General features: G+C 45.7%; 1 protein-coding gene across 9 annotated transcripts in view; it reads right to left on the bottom strand.

Annotated features, from left to right (window-relative positions):
* MAPRE2 (microtubule associated protein RP/EB family member 2) overlaps nucleotides 1-19940 on the bottom strand; it is a 91672-nt gene that overhangs the window by 33621 nt on the left and 38111 nt on the right. For 6 of the 9 annotated variants that reach the window (NM_001395964.1, XM_046925255.1, XM_046925260.1 and 3 more), the window contains 1 exon segment: nucleotides 2568-2695. In NM_001395964.1, coding sequence (NP_001382893.1) covers nucleotides 2568-2695 — 128 coding nt within the window. 9 annotated transcript variants of the gene reach the window in all.

The raw sequence follows: 19940 nt of genomic DNA, 5'->3' as shown, positions 1-19940 counted from the left end.
CCAACACTTTTAGAAGCATCAGCCAGAGGAATACCAGAAGGAATGAAGAAGGTCGGCCGCTCCCAGGCTGTGGCCATGCTGTGCCTGTGGTGTCTGCCCACCAGCTGGCTGGTGGCTTTGCTACTGTTTCACTTAGTATATTTAGTATATTTCCCGTGTAGTTTGCAGGATGGCACCTCTCTGTGCATGAAATAAACTATTTGTAGTTTACATAGGAAACTATATCAAATAAAGATCCCCAAAACTTCTCTGATTCCCTTCACTCCCTGCAAAGACGTCCTGCAACAGCATGTGAGAGGTGAACTGTGCAGTCTCAGATGGAAAGGAAGTTGTCAGTAGGACTTCTGTGTGCCGGTGCCTGCCATGGTCTGGCAGAGTTTAGCAGAATTCAGAAATGCAGAGACTGAGGTTCTGTGGAACAGAAAGGACTGTGCTAGCAAGGAAGAATGATTCTTGAGATAATGAGATATTAAATCCCATTTGGCACTATAAAGAACATAAAATAAATAAGTATCAAGCTGGACTATCAAACCAAATGGAGAAATTCAAGTTTACAGGTTTGACCCATTAAGATATGAACATAAAAGCAAGTAACAATAGCAATTAATGCAGGGAGTTCTAAAGGAAGAAAAAAATTAATTTTACACAGGATGAAGTAAGAGCTCTAAATGAAACAACCTTTTTTCAGTCTTTCCCTTGTGGTATGTCCTAATATCCTCACTAGAGGTCACAGAAACAATTGTATAAGAAGCTGCATGATGAAATGGGACGCTTCTTTTGTGACTGTTTCCATGCTTCTCCCTTGCCTGTCCTACCCAGCTAAAATCTCTCAATCTGACTCTATTTAAATATCTTCAACTTGCATTCTCAGTAATCATAATTCTTTTAGATCACCTCCTCCCTATTTTGGGTAAGTTTTATTTATTTATTTATTTTAAGCCCACACACATTTAACTTGGTGGAGAAGTCACTTCAAAAGCTTCCTTTCAACGACTTAAGAGCACACAAATAGCCACGCAGGAACCAGTCAATAACACAGCTAGTATACTTCCTGTTTCAAACAATGGCAAACGTTGTGTATTTTATGGTGAAAACACCCCTTTTCATGCATCCTTCCATCTCCAAGTGTGCATATATATATATATATATATATATATATATATACACATACACCCCTGTATAAACCCACGCATGCCTGCACATCCCCACATGTATATTTCCTCTATGCATAACTCACCAAAAAAAAACACACAGACTAACTTCCGGACCTGTAAATATAACAACAGCTAAATACAGCATTTCAGTTCCAAGCTTAATAACTGTCAGAAAGGTCATTTCCCATGTTCTGTGTCTTCAGTTACTCAGTTGCTATCAGTTACTTGCAGGCACTTTAACCTGTTCTTCTCCAACCTCATTTCAGTCATTGTGCAATTCCTCAAGCAAGCAAGATTGATTATGCAGGTGAGATTTGTAAAAAGAAGTAATTAAAGAATATGTTATGAGTTTGTCGGACTCCAATAATTTTCTGTACCTTTCGGGAAACATCTATGCACAGAAAACACAACCAGAATATTGGGTAAAGTCACATTTTTCAGTGTAAGACCCCATTTCAACTGGACCACTAAGCAGCTGAAATGTGGTAATGTGGTTTCAGTTCTATGTACTTTAGAGCATTGTCTTCATACGCAAGATATTCCCAGCATGTCATTTGTATGGAAGTAGCAATCTAACTAGATCTCCTCCAACACAAACATCTTCAAATTTAAAAATCACAGCAGGAAATCAGAAAGAATCACTCCCCAGGGCATCTCTAATCTGAGTAAAACACTAGCCTTTCCCTGTATCATTTCTAGTCATCATCTGGTTACAGATCCTGCTGTTTAACACGTAACTTGCAGCTCCTGCTCTGATTATCACACTGGCTGAAGTATTCAAAACCATTACTCTTCTTTTAGGGCTCATTAACCCTAGAAAAAATAGAATTATTTACAGCAAGAGTTTGGTTGCACTTAAAGTGAAACAGGCAGATCTCCTTGGCAAACATCTAAAGCAACTTACAGCAGCCTAAATGTTGATTTCCTCAAATGTATATTTTTCTCCGTGGTCACACAAGTGATATTCTCCTGTAGCGTTTATACACCAGTAGAGTTTCAGGACCCTTACCTGGAAGGAACAGCTGCTGCAGAATTTTGTTCACTTGGGTTTTCAGTAGGCTATTGGTCCCTTTTTAGCTATGTGCCACTCTCCATTTGTAAAGTTACCACCCTTATAGCCTCAAAGTACGCACAAAAAAATCTTACCACTATACTCTTCTACTCAGTCAACCTCTTATCATTTCTATGCATCTCCAGCTACATTCCTCCTGTTCACCTCTGTATGTTACGCTTTCTCAAGGCATCTTATCTCTCCATGATTAAGATGAACACAAAAACTTTTCGTATATACATTAGTTTCTTTTTGTGGAGTAACTGCTTTATGTCAAAACCAGAAGTGATCTATTTTCAACAAATCAGACTTTTAAAGTGGATTTTAAATAAACATTTGTAGGACATGCAATATTTTCTTACCTGAACAGAGCTGTTCGACTTTTGTGTAGTTTAAAGCTAATATATCATTAACCCATGCGATGATGTCATGTCTGCTCATAGTCTCTTGGGTGATAGAGGTAGAGTACACGTTGACCGCCATTCCCCAACTACAAAAAAGAAAAAGAAAAAAAAGGACAGAAAAGTATTGATTTCTAGATATACTGAATTCAGAATTCGTATTCAAAGAAAAAAGGAACCAGAACCTTCCCTCCTTTATCAAGAAAGGTATCATTTTATGCTGTGATAACATATAGCCTTCTCCATGTCCTCTTGTACTCTAGGAGCACGTTTCTCTTGATGTCAACGTGAACGTAACTCATAAACCTACACTATTATCCTTAAGACTGTCCAAGTCAGAGAAAAAAAAGAGTCAAACATAGCCTAAAGATACAGAGACAGAATCAGACCTGGGATTTCTCCACACAGTGCTGCACAAATACAGTGATTTGACATCTCTGCCTTAGTTTTTGCTACTGCGTGATGATCCAATTTCCCAGATCTGTATTTAATTTTTAGATAACTTCTAGAAGATGTAGCTGTTCTGCTTACTCAACTACTCGTTTCTTGCTGGGATAGGGCTTTTTGGACAACTGGTCACAGTGAGCATGATACAATGAATCTGTTCTATAAACAAACGTAGCAACCTCTACTCTGAAAACAACTCAGCTTTGCAACCCCAACTGCCTGGTTGGGAAGCTGTTTTCTAGCCTGATGTCTCTAAATCATTAGAAACATTTCCTGTCAGCTTAAACTCATTTGTTCTTCTGCCAACATTATCCTCCAGCTCTAATGGCTTTTCTTCCTGAGTTGATTTCCTAATGTGTTGCAGAAAGCAATCAGAGCCTGTCCCAGTGCCCAGGTAGGCTAGAATAAACAAATCAATTCTCCAAGTCTTCTGCAAAGTCAGATCTCCATTTGCTGGTCACTCCAGCAGCACCTCTGCAGCATAGCTGAGCAGATTTCCACAGCATTCAGAAAACCTTTCAGCAAGACCTTGAAAAATGGCACTTTGTGCTGAGCATCTGCTACCTGCATAGCCATATCATTGAAAATATTTTCATCTTGAAATAACCAGTTAATTAAGGTCCTTTTCTGCAAGTCGTTCTACTTCATAGTAGCATCTGTCCCCAAGTGCACTGAATTGAAATGCGTATTACTGAATTTTATATCCTATGATTTTACACTAGCCATATCCTTCTGTTGCAAGACACTGCTGAGATAAAAGATGAGCATATTCATGTTCATCTCGTCAACTGTTTCAAAGGCCTGAGCCAAGACTGTTCATGAAAAGAGCAAATACTGTTCTCAAAGCTAATCCAGGAAGTTCACAAGTAACAAGCCAAGTATGACAAGTTTCAGAAATGATCAAATCCTCAACAAACTTGCAATATTATTATTGAGAAGAAATGGTTTGGAAAGGACTCCACACTTCTGCCCCCAGTGACGCCCTGTAGCTCCCACTTCACAGGCCAGATGTGGGTCTGGCCCAGCCACCTCAGCTGTAGGCCTCAACCTTCTTCCTCACTGAAAGACAGCAGGACCTCCTCTGTGGGATTTGAAGAGCACATGGACTATTTCCACTGAGATTTTGCAAAGATATAACTGTTGGAAGCCTGATATACAATTTTGCAGAGAAAAATCAAGACTGCCAGTAAACTCCATCCATCTTTAGATATGCTGGAGCAACCTAGATAAAAAAGTGTAAAAAGCAAACAAACAAGCCCAAGAGAGCCCCACAAATCTACCCTCAGTAATGTTTAAGTCTATAACTACAGACAGCATTGAAGTACAAAATGACAAAGTTCCTAATGTATGTAACTTCCTGTGAATTTTACAAAGAGAAGGTCATTTAAGCTGTCCATACCTACTGACATTGAGAACCCAGCCCCCTATTATTGGCCTTGAAGAAGAGAAGATTAAAATATATATATAAAATAAAGGCCTGCAAGCCAGTAAGAGAAAATAGGCTCCAAAAACTCATGCTCTGATAGTCAGGGCTATGCCTGCAGCGCCAGCAGTTCCCTCAGAACCAGGCTGCCCCTCTGCCCGCTTTTGTACACATCCAAAGCTTGGAAGAAACCAAACTTCCCACAGCTTTCCTGTGGGCTCTTGGACAGCACAACTGAACACGCCATAACAGCTAGCAAAGGTTGTTCTCTTGGCATGCAATAAGTGCTTGGACTGAGTTAAGAGCTAGGAATAATGTTTTAGAACTAAGGCGTGCCCTTTTACTCTTCATGCCATGTTGGATCATCATGGAAGCTCAGCTCCAACTCTGGGATCAAAGAGGGTCTGGCTACGCAAACAGTACTTTTGTAATCAATGTCATCTCAAATTTAAAACATCATTTGAAGCATGTTTTTCACTTTATTATTTCAAGCCCTTTCATACAGATAAGGAAGTAACAGAAAGATTCTAACTCTGTCACTATTAAACTGATGTGTTAATATTGTTTATAAAATCAGTTCGGGTAACAATTTAATAGTGAATTCAATGTTCACTTACAATTCCAAATTGTGAGTTTGATATGAAACCAGCAGTTCAATAAAGAACGGTGCACTCACTCTGAAGAAGTCAAAGATAATTGGACAATAACATTTGAAATAAATCTACGCTAATTTTAATTGCCATTAGCTCATCCAAATTTTAATGGCCTCTTTAGGCTGGGCAGAAGTCAGAACAACCACTGGCTACTGGTAGTGAAAGCAGCGAGGCTGCTCTGTTAAAGAGATCCAGAAATCCACACGCAGGAAGGAAGCAGGAATTCCCTCTGTACTGTTCCAAAAGCAACAGCAAAAAGAAATACGTATTTTGCTGCAACTGACAGCAGAGCAAACAAACTCCTTGCGGCACAGGATGGAGGACAAGTAAATGAACAACCATGAGTTTTAAAGCAATATCCTGGAAGATATATGTAATATTACTCATGGTATGTTTGCAAATGAAAGGAATTACGATGATCTACATATCAAATAAAAGCTTTGGCTACATTAAGAGACAATAGCTTTACATTTGTGTACACAGGTATGAACGAGGGAGTATCAATAGAATTTTAAGCCAACTTAAGCCGAGTGAATCAGAATTTCTGTTTAAAAAGTTGGTAGCATGCCACTGCCATTTACTCATGTCGGCCTGCTAGTGTGTCTGAGTCTTCCATGGCCTGCTCTGTGGGAAGAGGTCACAGGTCTCTGTCTGGCTTGTCCCCCACCCTCCCACGGCCACAGTTTGGATAAACACAGCTAGGAAAGGTTTCCTTTACAGAGCACATGCTCTGTTTTGGTACTCAGATACACACGTACTCTGTCTGTCATGCAGACAGACCTTGCAAAAGAAAAAAAAGAAAAAGAAAACCTAGGCAGAAGAGCCACCATACAAAGCAATAGATGAAAATCCCCATGCTTGAAACATGCGGCTGGAGGCAGGCTCTTCTGGGTGACTCAGCGCCCTGAGTGCTGAGCTGCTCTGAGAAGCCTGCTCTGGATTCCATGTGCTAACAAACATCTGCAACGTGACACACGTGGATGGCTGAGCAGGTGGAGCCCCATGGGCTCTGCGAATGGCCAAGAAGCGAACAGCTTCTTTGTATGGCCTGAAGCGCTGCCTCTTCCGAGTACATTATTTATGTTTTCGACTGTTAGGTTTTCCCTTGTTTAGACTGAAGGCTCTCAAGCATAAGCCTGTGATGAGGCTTACAGAGGCCTGAAAATCAGCACCTACCTCACTGGGATCTGTCAGCTCCCACCACCCAGGCAGATGCTCAGCGATCCTACAGCAGCTAACAGCAGGTCCAGGCCAGCTGACTGCATCTCCAGCTTTGAGCGTGCAGTAAAGGTTCAAAGCTCCCAGCTATCACAGTACTGCCCAGCCACAAAGGACTTATTTTACTTGTCAGAAACCAAAATTCAAAGCCCAAATAAGGCACAAGTAAGCTGTAAGAGTGTCTTCACATTCTCCAGTCCACGTCATAAAAGTGCTTTTAGACATGCGTGTCTAGGCACTATAATGTTGAGCCCATAGGATTCATCGAGAGCTGAAAATCATGTATACACTCAGGTAGTTCTCCAAATCAGAAGCATACTGGCTCAGCTTGCCCAATATTAAACACTGTCCCTAAAGGAGCATTAATTTTTAAGGCACCACAGGCAGCACATGACACTCAGCTGCAGGTAACTGCAGCTATTAAGGACAGCTTTGCAAGAGGCACATTCACTTTGCTTGTCAGGGAGAGGGGAGGAACTAGCAGCTCCTGACAGCAGAAGCTGTCTTCTGCCAAACCAGTAACAATGACACAACTAGAAGGACCGCATCAGTGTCAATATGGAGCACACGTGCAATCACCCTCCAGCCCACAGGCTTTCCTGTTTTGCACAATTCGGCAAGGTACGCTGAGGGACTTTCCAAGACAATAGCAAGCCTGTGCAACGGCACAAAGAGGAGCCTTCTGGAAGCTGGCACCGGAGAGCACCAGGATGGATAGATACTCTGAGCAAGAACAAAAGCTCTTGCAACAAAAACAGCTGAAGCGGAAGATGAAACGGAAAGTGAGGATGCAGCTCAGTGAGGCAGCCTGAGCCTCTGCTGAAAAACACTGCAGGTGAAAGCTACTGCAAAATAAGGATTCCTGGAAGAAGAAACCTGGGAGTCCCAGCAGCCACATCCTTGCGGAAAGAAAATACGTCCTTCAGTATAAACCTGCAATAGCAGCTGATCTGCTCACCTCTTCTGTATTCACTGCAGACAGTCTTAACCATAATCATCAGAGGGCAGTTTTGCTCAAGATTGTCTGTGCTGTAAGGGGTCCAGAGGATGGAAAAATAGCAAGAAAAGGCACAGCATGATTCTACCAACGCTGCTCTTACTCTCCCTTTTGACTGATGCTGTGCTCCTGTAGCAAAGCCAATGGCTGTGAACAGCTCCCTCAAATCACAGAGCACTGACCATAGTGCTATTTGTAGCAAGCAATATAAAAACTTCCTAGTCAGAAATGCAGTTAAAGATTGATCACAATGAACTATTGCCACAGAAGACTGAGAAAACAATCCTCTGGTTATAAGATGGGGAGAAATCCACACCTTTCAGAATGCAAAATGTCAGATCTCCTGTGCCCTTGTTCCCATGTTACTAAATAGACTTATGTTAGAAGTCTTTTACTACCCATGTATCTCATTCACTTATGAACGCCATTTTAGCTTCACAATGTGGATCTGACTGGGAGACCTAAAATGATTTGCAAAGCATGATACAGAGTCTAGATAAGAATGAAGCAAACCATGTATGTTTCAATGGTTTGAACCTTGCTACCCTACCAGAAAAGAAGGCACATTTTGTATTGTTCTCACCGCAGTTCCCTGCTTAAATGCAAGTGCGGTTAGAGTACAAAGAGATTACTTTCATTGGATTAGCACATTTTATCTTTAAAGTTTTGTTCTTTTAAATTAGAGGTTGCCTGTCAATGCTGGGATCTTCTGACCTACAAAGACTTTTATGATGGGTCTCAAGGCCTGGTTTAGTCCCAGATGTAAAACACTCTTCTAAAGACCAGCAGTAACTCTGTTTTGTGGTACATACGACCTAAGAAAATGTAAAAAAAAAAAAGCCCATTTTATCTGGGAGGCAGAAAAACACTGGTTCTTTTCCAGACATTCAGTTCCCCCCAATCTGAAAAACACAATCAAATGTATTCAAACAATATGCACAATTTGAGCCAAAACCTCTGAGATGGCCCAGGAACTCGCGATGTATTACGCTGTCTACTGCTTACTTTCAGCAACATAGTTTTAAGCTTATTCACTAACCAGTTATGAAATCAGGGTAGTCCACAGAAACAAAACAGAACAGTTCCGAGCTCCAAGAAAATGCCTTAGTGCTTAGAATATTTCAGGGCACCTGAAGAGGAGCAGCCACATCTGCAGGCACACCTGAATTATGTATTTATTTATTTTTATCTGGCAGTCACATTTGCAGTGCAAAAGTAACATTTTTTTTTTCAGATTACCTTCTCATTCCTTCATTCCTCCCACTGCCACTGAAGCTGTATGGTGATGTAATGCATAACGTCACGTCTCCACATCGATACTAACGATATTACCGCTTAATTACAAGCTATTATAATTTTGGCTGAAATCATACGTATATCCTCACAGAATCCCTCTCAATTTCTATGCATAAATGAATTCTAATTAGAAAAAATGGCAGGCAAACATCAGCAGAGGTTGCCCCCTCTGGACACAGAAGCAGCCCATTGGGGAATGCCAGCCTCGCTCCAGACCTAGCAGAGCCCCAGCAGGGCTCAGCTCTGTGCAGACAGCTGCTTGTTATCCTGGGGTGAGGCTGCACGAACCTCAGTGTGAAACAATGCCACTACAAATTAAGAAGGCTTTTTACTAATGAAGAAATGCCAAAAGCTTTGAAGTGGGCTGACTGAGGAACGTAAGCATGGCACGGCAGCAATGCTAAAATATTAACTACCTTTTCTTCCAGTTATTGTCCTCCCCCGCAAGGCTTTCAACTCTGAGATCTGAGGCTGGAATTGCTCCACTGATGCCCTGAAGGAATATATTCAACCTGCACAGTTTTCACAATAGGACGGCAGCTACTTTGTCTTTCGCAATAGGCACCGAGACGGCGGAGAAGAAAAAAGTTGATTCAGAGAAAAATAATTCTCAGACTTCTGTTACATAACAAGCCCAAGTCAGTCAGGAATAGGGATAGAAAATAAGATGGACGATCATCTCGTAACCAGAAAACCTTGGAAAAATCTGACGAATAAACAAACATTTAATCCTCCTTGAAACAAAGCCTCAATTTGCGAAGACAAACACGGAAGCTTAAATTCTCTTTACATTCATTTTAATCTCTTAGGGAAAATAACAGATTACTAGGAATATAATAAAGGATTTCCAAGATGACATAAAGGTAACAGCAGTGCTGAGCACTATGGTGGAGATAGGATTTGCAGGTGCCTTGAGATGAGCAGATGAACCTTCCCTTATTGCTCCCACTAGATGCCGGATGAACAGTTGCAGATTCAGATGGCGCATCCCAAACGCTCGAGCAAATGTAGATTTGCTGCAGTGCACAGAGAGCGGAGGAGGGCTGGCCCTTTAACCCACTGCCCGCCTGCACAGCACTCAAGCTGCAGGATATGGCGACAGGACAGCCCAGCAGCCACCACAGGGAACTCCTGCCCCTGGTGAGGAACACACAGAAATCATCACAAACCTCAGCTAAGGGAAAATTAAGCGCTCCGGCAAGGGCGCGTGTGCATCCAGTCCGCTGGCACCCATGGTGGGATTTAGGCTGCAGTGCAGCAGCACAGTCTCCGTCCCGCTGTTGCTTTGGCCTTTCCACCTTTTAAGTCCAAAAAGCAGCGTGCAGCCTGGGAGCTCCAGCAGGGCTGGCATCCAGTTAGCCAGCACGATGAAGTCACCAAATTAATTTAGCGCTGACCTATCTGGGGCCTGGCCGCCCTCTCCATCCCTGCGATGCCCATACATTGGAGCAAGACGCCGATGCTTGCATGATGGCAGAAGAGATTTCCTAACACCACATGGGGGGTTGACAGCCCCAGCTTGTGGCCATGACGCAGCACGGGGCTGGGAGAGACGGGACGAGAGGTTAAACAGGGAAGGCAGCAGCTCACTGATCACAGGCAGCTGCAGCTTGCCAGCAGCATGCACGACGCTGCTGCTTGCAGGGTGACGCCTCGCTGGAAGGGTGCTGCAGTGGCTGAGGAGAGAGACTGCAGGGTGCCTCTCTGTAACACACTGCAGAGCGTGAGGACCTTGCCACGCATCAGCTCTTCTCTCTTGTATGAGCAACAAAAGCAGATGCACGCTGTTTTTGTGCACTGTCTCTTCTAACCTTGATACATGCGTGTTATCACAGGGAACAATACCTCCCAAGCAGGCATCGTGGAAGAACACGGCACTGCACCTGGGGAAGGAGGAGCAGAATCACAGCTGCCACCCACACACTCATCCCTGGATGACAGGGATGGGTGCCAGGGCAGAGCCCATGGGACAGAGCCAGGCAGGCGGCCAGTACTAGAAAAGGAATAAAGGTGACGACACCGAGCCGGGCGAAGAGACGTTTATTTTAAGCCACCTTCACCCTGCAGTTGTAAACAAGCATGTGACAACAGATGAAGCAACACATAACCACGCGGGCTGCTTGCACCCATGGATCATCCTTTAAAACATGGCTCTGTATTTCTGTAACATAAGACACAGTGCTCCAGCACGGTTGCCCAGGGCTCCCGCTGCCACTACCACTCAGGGCCAAGGGACGAGCACTGGGCTCTGCAGGTGGCTGGGACCAAGCAGTGCACAGCCATGGCCCAACCCATGCTTGGGTGCCTGGCCAGCACTGTGCTGCAGACCAGCAAGTCCACTCACCAGCCTGCCTTCCACTGGGTTCTGTGCTCAGCCTCTTCCTCTTCTCTCCCTACCACAGATGAAAGTGAGACTGCAAATAATAACAACAGAAAATCTGAGTTTTGACATCTCTGAGTTTGTTGAAATAGGCCCATATAACGATCCCTGCCTCTAGCTCATACAAACTCCCCACTGATCATTATGAATATCACAAAGCATTTCAGCCACGGCACTTACTTTCAGTACTGGACACCAAAGAAAGTCAACCTCCTCCTTCATTTTCATGAGTTAATCCCTAAACAGCCAAGGAGACACTGTGAAATTATTCTGGTGCTCAAAAATATTACCAGCAAATGTCTTGTACTTAAGGATTAACCCTACTAAGGGCTGCCTAGGATAGGACTGAACTTCTAAATGCAATTGCTTAACTGCTAAATTAATTTTAGAGCAACTAAAACTAGAATTCACTAATCCTTCATGAAGTAAATTGCCCTTTATGAACACGCTAGCTCAGTCATCTGTGATTTATGTAATGTATTATTCTTTCTGCATGCCCGTGACCACAGACTTACATTACCTTTGCTGCACTACCAATGCAAATGTTGAAACTACCAGGATAAAGTAAACCTTCCCCCAAACTTTTTTCAACCATACTGGTTTTTGAAGGTCTGTGATGTCACTGTTTCCTTTCGGTTTTCAATTTTAAGTATCTCCTGCCAAACTGAAGTGGCACATTCCCAAACTTGTGTTTTTTTCCCAGCCATTTTCTTTAGATCCCGCTTACTGCTTCGATGCAACTGAAGTTCTAAGAACAGAATTACTGATGGTTACAACAGCCTTTATCTGTGAGCCCCAGCAAAGCCTTGCACCTTAAGCTAAGAGAAGCATAGATGTCCTGTTTAATAGGATTTGGCCTCCTTTCATGGAATATTTTGAGGTCAACTCCTAAAGTACATTGCTTCCAGCTGGCAAACGGTCACGTTAGCAAATTCAACTCCCACAATAAACAAGACAGAAAAAAGTTTATTGCTTGAATTACCTTTAACTACATATAACTGCAATTAAGAAGTTAATAACCCATGCTGCAATGTGAATATTTGGCCTCTTCAGCCCTCTCAGTGTTGGTGTAGGTCATGAGATGAGACAGTTCTGCACCCCTCCCTGCAAACACACGTCAAACCAAGCATGTATTTGATACAGCTTAACAGCCCAACATTTCCTGCAGATTAAACCTATCAATAATGTTAATATTTTCTGCATTAAAATGTATACAAGTCATTAAAAACTGAAGGGGTAACATAGTGGCTCTTAACTTCAAAACATAATCCTTAATTGAAATGTAGATAATTAATTTTATGACGCAACAGAACTATTTTTGTGCTCCACTGTGTGTCAGTGAACTTTTGGCCATCCCTGGGTAGCAAATTGCAGAAGTATCTCTCATTTGTGATTTGCACGATGCAACAAGAAGTAATTAGTGCACTGCAGCAGCAGCAATACAACTTCTGTAAGAATTAAGATCAAAAACTATTGAACTGAGATTGCATACACGCATTTTTCTTTCCCATTTGAAACCTCTGACTGTAGAATGACCTCACACTGGTGGCACTACTAAGAGTGTTGCCCCACATTACTTTTAAGGAAGCACTGGAACAGGTTGCCCGGAGAGGTGGTGAACACCCCATCCTTGGAAACATTCAAGATCAGCCCAGGCTGGGCTCTGAGCAACCTGATCAAGCTGTAGATGTCCCTGTTCACTGCAAGGGAGTCAGACTAGATGACCTTTAAAGGTCCCTTCCGACCCAAATGATTCTTTCACTTTTAAAGCAGCTTGATACCATGACTTAATTTTGTGTCATGCATTTTGAACTCAAGAGCTGTTTATGCCTCTTCAGGTTACCGAATATGATCATGCTGTGATTGAGGCAGGCAAGGAACTCCATAGATCACTTACTCCAACCTCCCAGTGGCAGCAGAGCCAACAAGAGAAGGCTGCTGATGGCACCATCTAGCCCAGTGTCAGGTCACTCCAAGGACAGACACTGCACAACTCTGTGGGCAACCTCCTCCAGTCTGACCACCATCCACTGTGAGAACCTTCCTCCTGAAATCTCAAGGAATTCCCACTGCTGACTGTCACTGCCACTCATTCTGCTCCTCTGCAGTTCTGAGAAGGTCTCAGGAGAATGAGAGCTGCTTAAAGATGAGGCAGCTCTGCAGCATCCCTGTTTCTATGTCCTCTCAAGTTTGGCAGCCGGCACAGCAGAAGTACTCTGACTGAAATCTGTGTTTTCAGGAGCTGATTCAAAATCTGTATCTTGTAATCTTTGAAACATTAATACAGGCAAGGAGTGATGTGAGCCACAAATAATAATTCAGTCAAATATAATTAAAACTATTCTGCACAAAATGGTTTTCAATGGAGCAGCTATTTACAAGTGAATACTGTCCTTCAAGGAAAACGTCTTTCTTTTATTCAACCAATAATCATTTCAATGCCTCCATGCTCTCAACACTCCTGCACACAACAGCCTTTCTGTATATGAAAGCTCCCAAGAGACTTCCATATCATGGGTTATGTACTCCACTTCCATACAGTTACTCTCAGATTCTGTAGTTATTTTCATAAGCTACGAATCCGTAAGTAAAGCAATGCACGTTCTGCTCCAAGAATTTCAGTGCTTCCCATTCATGGTATTACTGGACTAACTCCGCAGAGATTAACCATTAGAATTGAAGCCTAACAACCATGAAAATTTTGGCTAAAATGAATTTTCATCCCCCCAAAATTGTTTAATACATATTGCCAGCAAGCCCTTCTGAGAATCAACACCGCATTCCAGAGTGACAAGCAAGAATTTGCATTCAAGTGCATCCTTGAATAATTGCAGCTGCTTGGGTAGGAAATTTGTAGAGCTCTGAGGAACCCTGCTGTAGAGGGGATATTCACTCCACTTACCCCTAAAAGATACAACTGAAGTCCCCTGATCTCTCTAACTACCCTCAGGGTTCCAAGAATCTTAATGTTGAAAATTAAACCTCTGAAACGACACACACTGCCACGTGGAGAAACAGGAACACGCACCACCACTGGACACAACATCATGGCCGCAAAGTACGCTATTCCTTTACTCTACTGTCTTCCATGCTGGAGAATAAGGATCCATTTTGCACACAGAAGAAATCCCAAACATAACCCAGACCAAGAATTCTTCAGTTTGCATAGCTTGTTTAAACGTTGCTTCAGACTACACTTAAGTTTTGGGTTAAATTCACAAGAGCTCACCCCAGTGCTGCTGCCTTGCATCTTCCCCCTCCACCTCCCATCACCTCACCCACGTCTCAGATGGCTCCCTCCCCCAGACACCATGAGTCAGGCACGCAAGCCAGCCACGAGCAAGACCAGAACATCAAGACCACGATCTGCATGGCATATTCCTTCTCCAGGCACAGCAATTTTGCACAGCCGTAGGATTTCCTCCGGAAGCTACATCCTTAAGTCTCTACGCACTGATTAATGTTTACATTTCCTGTTTGGATAGCACAGCAAAAAGCAGATTCAATACGAAAACACAATTCAGTAAGTACAGAGCTCTATGCAAAGCAAGAAAACATTTCCACATAGATAAGCCAAGCCACGTAATGGGCGTGCTATTGGAATGCAGAGCCTTCTCTATCAAATATTTAGTAACTTAGTGTGCCATCAGAAATTTAGACCAGTTGTAGTCAAAAAAGAAATCACAAGCAGATCTTCATTTTGAAATAAATGAGTTAGCACGAGGACAGCAGAACTGTGCTAAAAATAAACAAAAAGGCTATGGTTTTTAAAAAAACCTGAAGAGTTAAATGCACGTTCAGTAAACTTTTATAGCTGATATTCCCCTTCCCCTCCCATCTAATTATAATGAAACAATATGATGAAGATGCTTTATTGGTGAGTCAGGCAGCAGGGATCCGAGCACGGCAAGACTCACGCGGCTCCTTAGTGCTAAGTTAATATTGTCCCTGCAGAGACACGGATGTGTTCCATCTACGCTCTCTGGCACTGATAGGGGCAGCAGACGATCGGCACCCTGAGCTGGGGACAAGGATCCAGTGGGACACACAGGCACCCACGCACAGCTCAGTTCTCGCTGCTGTCACCGCTGCTGCCGCACACTGCGGCCTTCATGCCATCCCGTTCAGTGGTTCGTGTGATTGAGAACAGATGTGGTGCGACTGCTCGTTTTCAATTATCAAACAAAGGCTGAAAGTTGCATCCCCAAAATGAAAAGCTGGCACACGCTTAATCTCCTTCCTTACCAAGCCTCTGCTATAATTATCTTTGGGCATGAGGAAGGAGAAAAGACTGTCAAATTAACTAACCTCCCCACCCCCAGGCCCCAAAACCAAAACCTCTGAAGATATTTTTAAAAAGTCACTCATTTGAATGCCAAGGATTGAAATGCAGACCTACTACACTTGTGTTCTTCTCTTTTTTTTTTTTCCCCCTCTTACTGCCTCCAAGAACAATTTTTCCTATCTCAAGTGGTTACTCGGGGTTCTCCTCCTAGAACATTCCTGCAGCGCAGCCTGCCTGCACAGAGGTGGCTGCGCCTCCCTTGCAGTAGCCGCCCACACAGCAAAGAAGGAACCCAAATGAAAAGCTTCTATGGGGCACTCCTGGCCCACAGCCCCGCTCCCACATCACCAGTTTTTCAGTGTCTGTTATCCAGGGAGGCAGGATGGAAGCAAAACGCCTGTTTCAAGAAGAGGCAGCATCCAATTCAGTTCTATCTTAAACTTGCTCCTGTTTTTGTTAGCATGCTGGAAATACTGCTGTTGCTATGCAACCCAGAAAGATTAAAAAAAATAAAAAAATAAAAAAAACACAAAAAAACAACAACACCCACCATGTGCTAAAATAGGGTCCAGACTCCCGCCCAGAGAATGCTTCGGAAACCCACAGAGGTTGGGTGTAGTGTGGATGTTCTCAGATGCCCCTGGAGCTGCACAAGACCAGGTTGGATGGGCCCTGGGCAGCCTGATCTGGTGGGTGGCAGCCCTGCCCACAGCTAGGGGTTGGGACCAGATGACTTTTGAGGTCCCTTCCGACCCAAGCCATTCTGTGATTCTCCTTGGTGAGAGTACCTAGGTGCATGTTGCAGAGTTGGATCTGCCTGAAAACACCTCGTTCCCTTGCACAAATTGGGCTGTCTGCCACGGAACATCTCTGCTTCAAACCCCCCAAACAGCACTGAGCAGAGCCATCCTCACCAGTGTGGGCTCACAGGCGATTCCCAGTCAGCGTGAGGCAGTTTCCCCCCCTGCTTTTTGAGAGCTGAGCCTGACCAGCACAATTCTCTCTGGGCAGAGCACTCCCTAATCACAAAACAAGATTACAGATGAGCAGCCGCAGTAGAGGCAGGAAGCCAGCTTTACGAAAGTGAAAGAAAAGAGAAGGGCCTGAGCTGAAACACGATGGCTTTCTGCAGGGCCCCTGCTTCTCCTGGGGAGCAGCAAACACTGTGCTGCTCTCTGGGTGCTTCCGAGGCAAGGGCTTATCACAAATGCAGTTGTTACAGAAGCACAGGCCACATTCATGGGGTGTGGTCTCTTCCAATGGCCTTTCTCCTGCTTCCACTGCAACCTAGGATGGAACTTATGACCCGAAATAGCAGCAGTTAGGCCAAGAGCGAACACCTCTGGAAATAACATGTCAGGTTACTAATGTGGTTAGCAGCATTTGCTCCAGGAGCATTTACAGTTTCAGGGGACAACAACAACTCACTGCATTTACTCAGCCTCCTTTCCACAAGTTCTCAGCAAGTCTGGACCTCGAGCTACTAACAGTATCAACACAAACCGCCCTTTCTTCTTACTTCAGTGGAATCATTCAGTTACTGCACCCAGCGGGGTGCAGCTTTGGGACGAGCAGTGCCTCCTGCCCAAAGCAGGGTGCAGCAGCACTGTCCTCTCCATGCAGGTCCGCAGCTGCACAGAAGGAACGGGCTCTCAAAGAGCAGTTTCCAAGAAGATGGCAGCACTCAGGAGAGCCAAGCATCTTAAGGAGATACCCTCAGAAACGTACATCGAATCCTCTGAGTCAGAAGAGACCTTTAAGGGTCATCTACTCCAACTGCAATGAATGGAGCTTCAAAAGCTATGGTGAGCTGATCGGCCATACAGAATGCTTCAAATGTGCCGAGAAGCACTGCAGACATGCTTACTCGAGAGCAATTCTCCACCCAGCTGTTGATTTGGTTTCTCACCGAATTTTTTCAGTCTTCTTTGAACACAGAAAAGAAACTATATTTAAATGTAATGCTGTTCTCCAAAACAAGCCCGAACCTATTTCAGGCCTACGAAACAACACCTCACTTCCAACCAAATTGTAAAGTCAGTCTCCTGATCTGGAACACATACAACTGACACACACAAATCCTTCCTTTGGGACAGAAGGAGCATGCGATCAGAGAAGTACAGATTTACACTTCTTATTACCTATTATTACTTACTTACGTACTGATTTTATTATTTACTGCAGAAGGCAACATCTCCCCACGACTGCATTTTACACCAAAGCAACTGGTTTCCATTTACCAGCTAAGTGAGGAGAAACTTAACACCTCGGGCCTGTATGTCCCAGTCTGCAAAATATAATATGTGCTCTGGAAGGCTTGTGAGGACTATTTGTGGCTTCACACAGCACACGGCTGGGACTCATGTGGCGTGGGTTCGGTTCCTTGCTGCACTCTCAGTGTGGTGGTAACACCAGGGAACCCCTCGTGCATCAGCTTCCTGACCTGCAAAATGGTACTGAGTTCACCTCTTCCAAACTTCTTGAGGAGTCACAGGTCACTCCTCTGGCAGGAGCTGGATATTTCAGAACAGGAAATCTCCATGAAGTACTTTGGGCTACAGGTGGAAAGCTAAGCATCACTCTCAGTGGAGAAAGGAGAACCTGCAGATCTAGGTGCCATGGCTCTGCAGGGCAGGGTGGGTTTCCACAAGGAACCTACGTAGGATTCCCCAATTGAGTTGTTCCATTTGCGCATTAAAAGTTCATTTCTGAAATAAATCTTAATTGGATTGCTTACTTCCCCAATAGATAGAATGCAACATTAGCGTTATCTGCCCTGCATTCCTGTATATTCCCATAGACAGGCAGAAGGATGCAAAGCCCTGCAAGGCGCCTTGCACTGGGAAGAATTCGCCTTTCATTCAGACGCCGAGCAAATTCGTGCCTTCTGCAAAATTGGGCAATTGATGCAATTATTTCTGTCATCATGTGCTCAACACAGCGGCCTCACAAAATGCCTTTCCTAGACATAGCTCAGTGCAGGGTGAAGCAGACAGAAGGACTAGCAAATCGACTTGTTGATGGCTGCTGGAGACCGTATTTATGTGCCGCAAAAGGATAATGGAGAACTCCATTCAAGAGAGGTATTCCAGAGGAGCCTTCTGAAGGCAGGCAGTGAGACTGCAATCTGCAGCACCTGGGGGACGCGCTAGAATAACTGAAGGTTGGCTTGAAATGAATTGTCATGCGTCCACCTCATATTTCTGCTCAGCAGCGCAGTGGAAACGCAGCTTTCCTCAAGCGTAGCACCACTTACTGCCGAGCAGTCATTTAGGGATAGGAAGCGAAGGCTCCATTTTTTTTTTCTGCAAGCAGATACAGCTCTTCACAAAAGCAAACAACAACACCGAGAGCACGCACCGCCTCGGCACCGCCGCTCCGCGCTCCACGCACGCACCGGGGCTGCGCTACAGAGGCAGGACCAGGCTCGGGGGCGGCACGGCACGGCTCAGCTCCGCGGTGCAGCCCGGCAGCCCTCCCCGCCCCACGGCAAGGCGCCAGCACCGAGCCCTCCGCCGGCTGTCAGCGGCCGGCAGCGCCCGCCGGAGCCGCGGACGTCGCGGTTCTCCTCGGAGAAGCGCCGCCGCGACCCAGCGCAGCCCGCCCCGGGGCCGCTGCCCGCGGGCAGCCTCATTTCCTGCTCCAGGGGCGTGTTCCCTGCAGAGGCTCCGCTCGCTGTCAGCGCGCAGCATCCGAGCGGCCGTGCCCGGCCCCGGAGCCGCGACCCGCAGCGAACAATGCCACCGGGCGCGGGGCTGCGACAAAGCCGCGGGCCCGCACCCCTCAGAGCGGGGCTGGGCCGGGGGCCGCGCCCGGCGTTGCGGGGCGGGGGCCGCTCCGAGCCCGGCGCTGCGGTTCCCTGAGCGGCGGGCGGGCGGGCTTCTTTTCTCCTCCTCCTTCTTCGTGGTTTTTTTTTTTTTTTAATATATTATTAAATTATTTTTAATTTTTTTTTAAATTATCATTTTTTATTTTTTCCTCTCGGTGAATCTTCCGCCCCGGCCGAGGACACCCCCCCGGCTCCGGCACAATGCCGCGCCGCCTCTCTCTCTATCTATGTGTATTGGGGTGGGGGGGGGGGCTGAGCGCCGCCCGGCCCCGCTCCGCACGGCTCCCCCCCCCCCGCGCCGCAGCGCCCGGCCGCCGCCCGCCAGCGGTACCTGTAGGAGCGCTCCCCCCGCACCGTGTGCTTCCTGAAGGGGATGATGGTGGTGCCGTTGTCCTGGATGATGTCGTTATTGTTCTCGCCATTTGGGGACAGGGCTTGGGTCGGTCCGGGCATTGGCGCTCCCGCGGCTCCGCGCCTCCCCGCGCTGTGCTGCTGCTGCTGCTGCTGCTCTGCGGAAGGTGGTGCTGCCGCTGCCGCCGCCGCCGTCTCGCGCCGCCAGCCCCGCCCCGCCCCGCGCGTCAGCCCCGCCACGTGACCGCCCCGCGCCATGGCAACCGGCCGACTCCGCGCCACCCCCGCGAACCCCAACCCCCCCCCCCCCTCCGCCACACAGCTCCGCGGCCCTCGCGCCCAGGTGGCGGCAGCGGGTGTTGGGGGTAACGGCGCAGAGCCGGCCTGATGTGTAATAAACAATGCGTAAATATGAAACGGGCCCAAACGTCAGAAATCGTGCGCTCCGAAACATA

The sequence above is a fragment of the Gallus gallus genome, chromosome 2 (genome assembly GCF_016699485.2).
Source record: "Gallus gallus isolate bGalGal1 chromosome 2, bGalGal1.mat.broiler.GRCg7b, whole genome shotgun sequence".
Lineage (NCBI taxonomy): Eukaryota > Metazoa > Chordata > Aves > Galliformes > Phasianidae > Gallus > Gallus gallus.
This window is presented reverse-complemented; position numbering and strand designations above follow the sequence as displayed.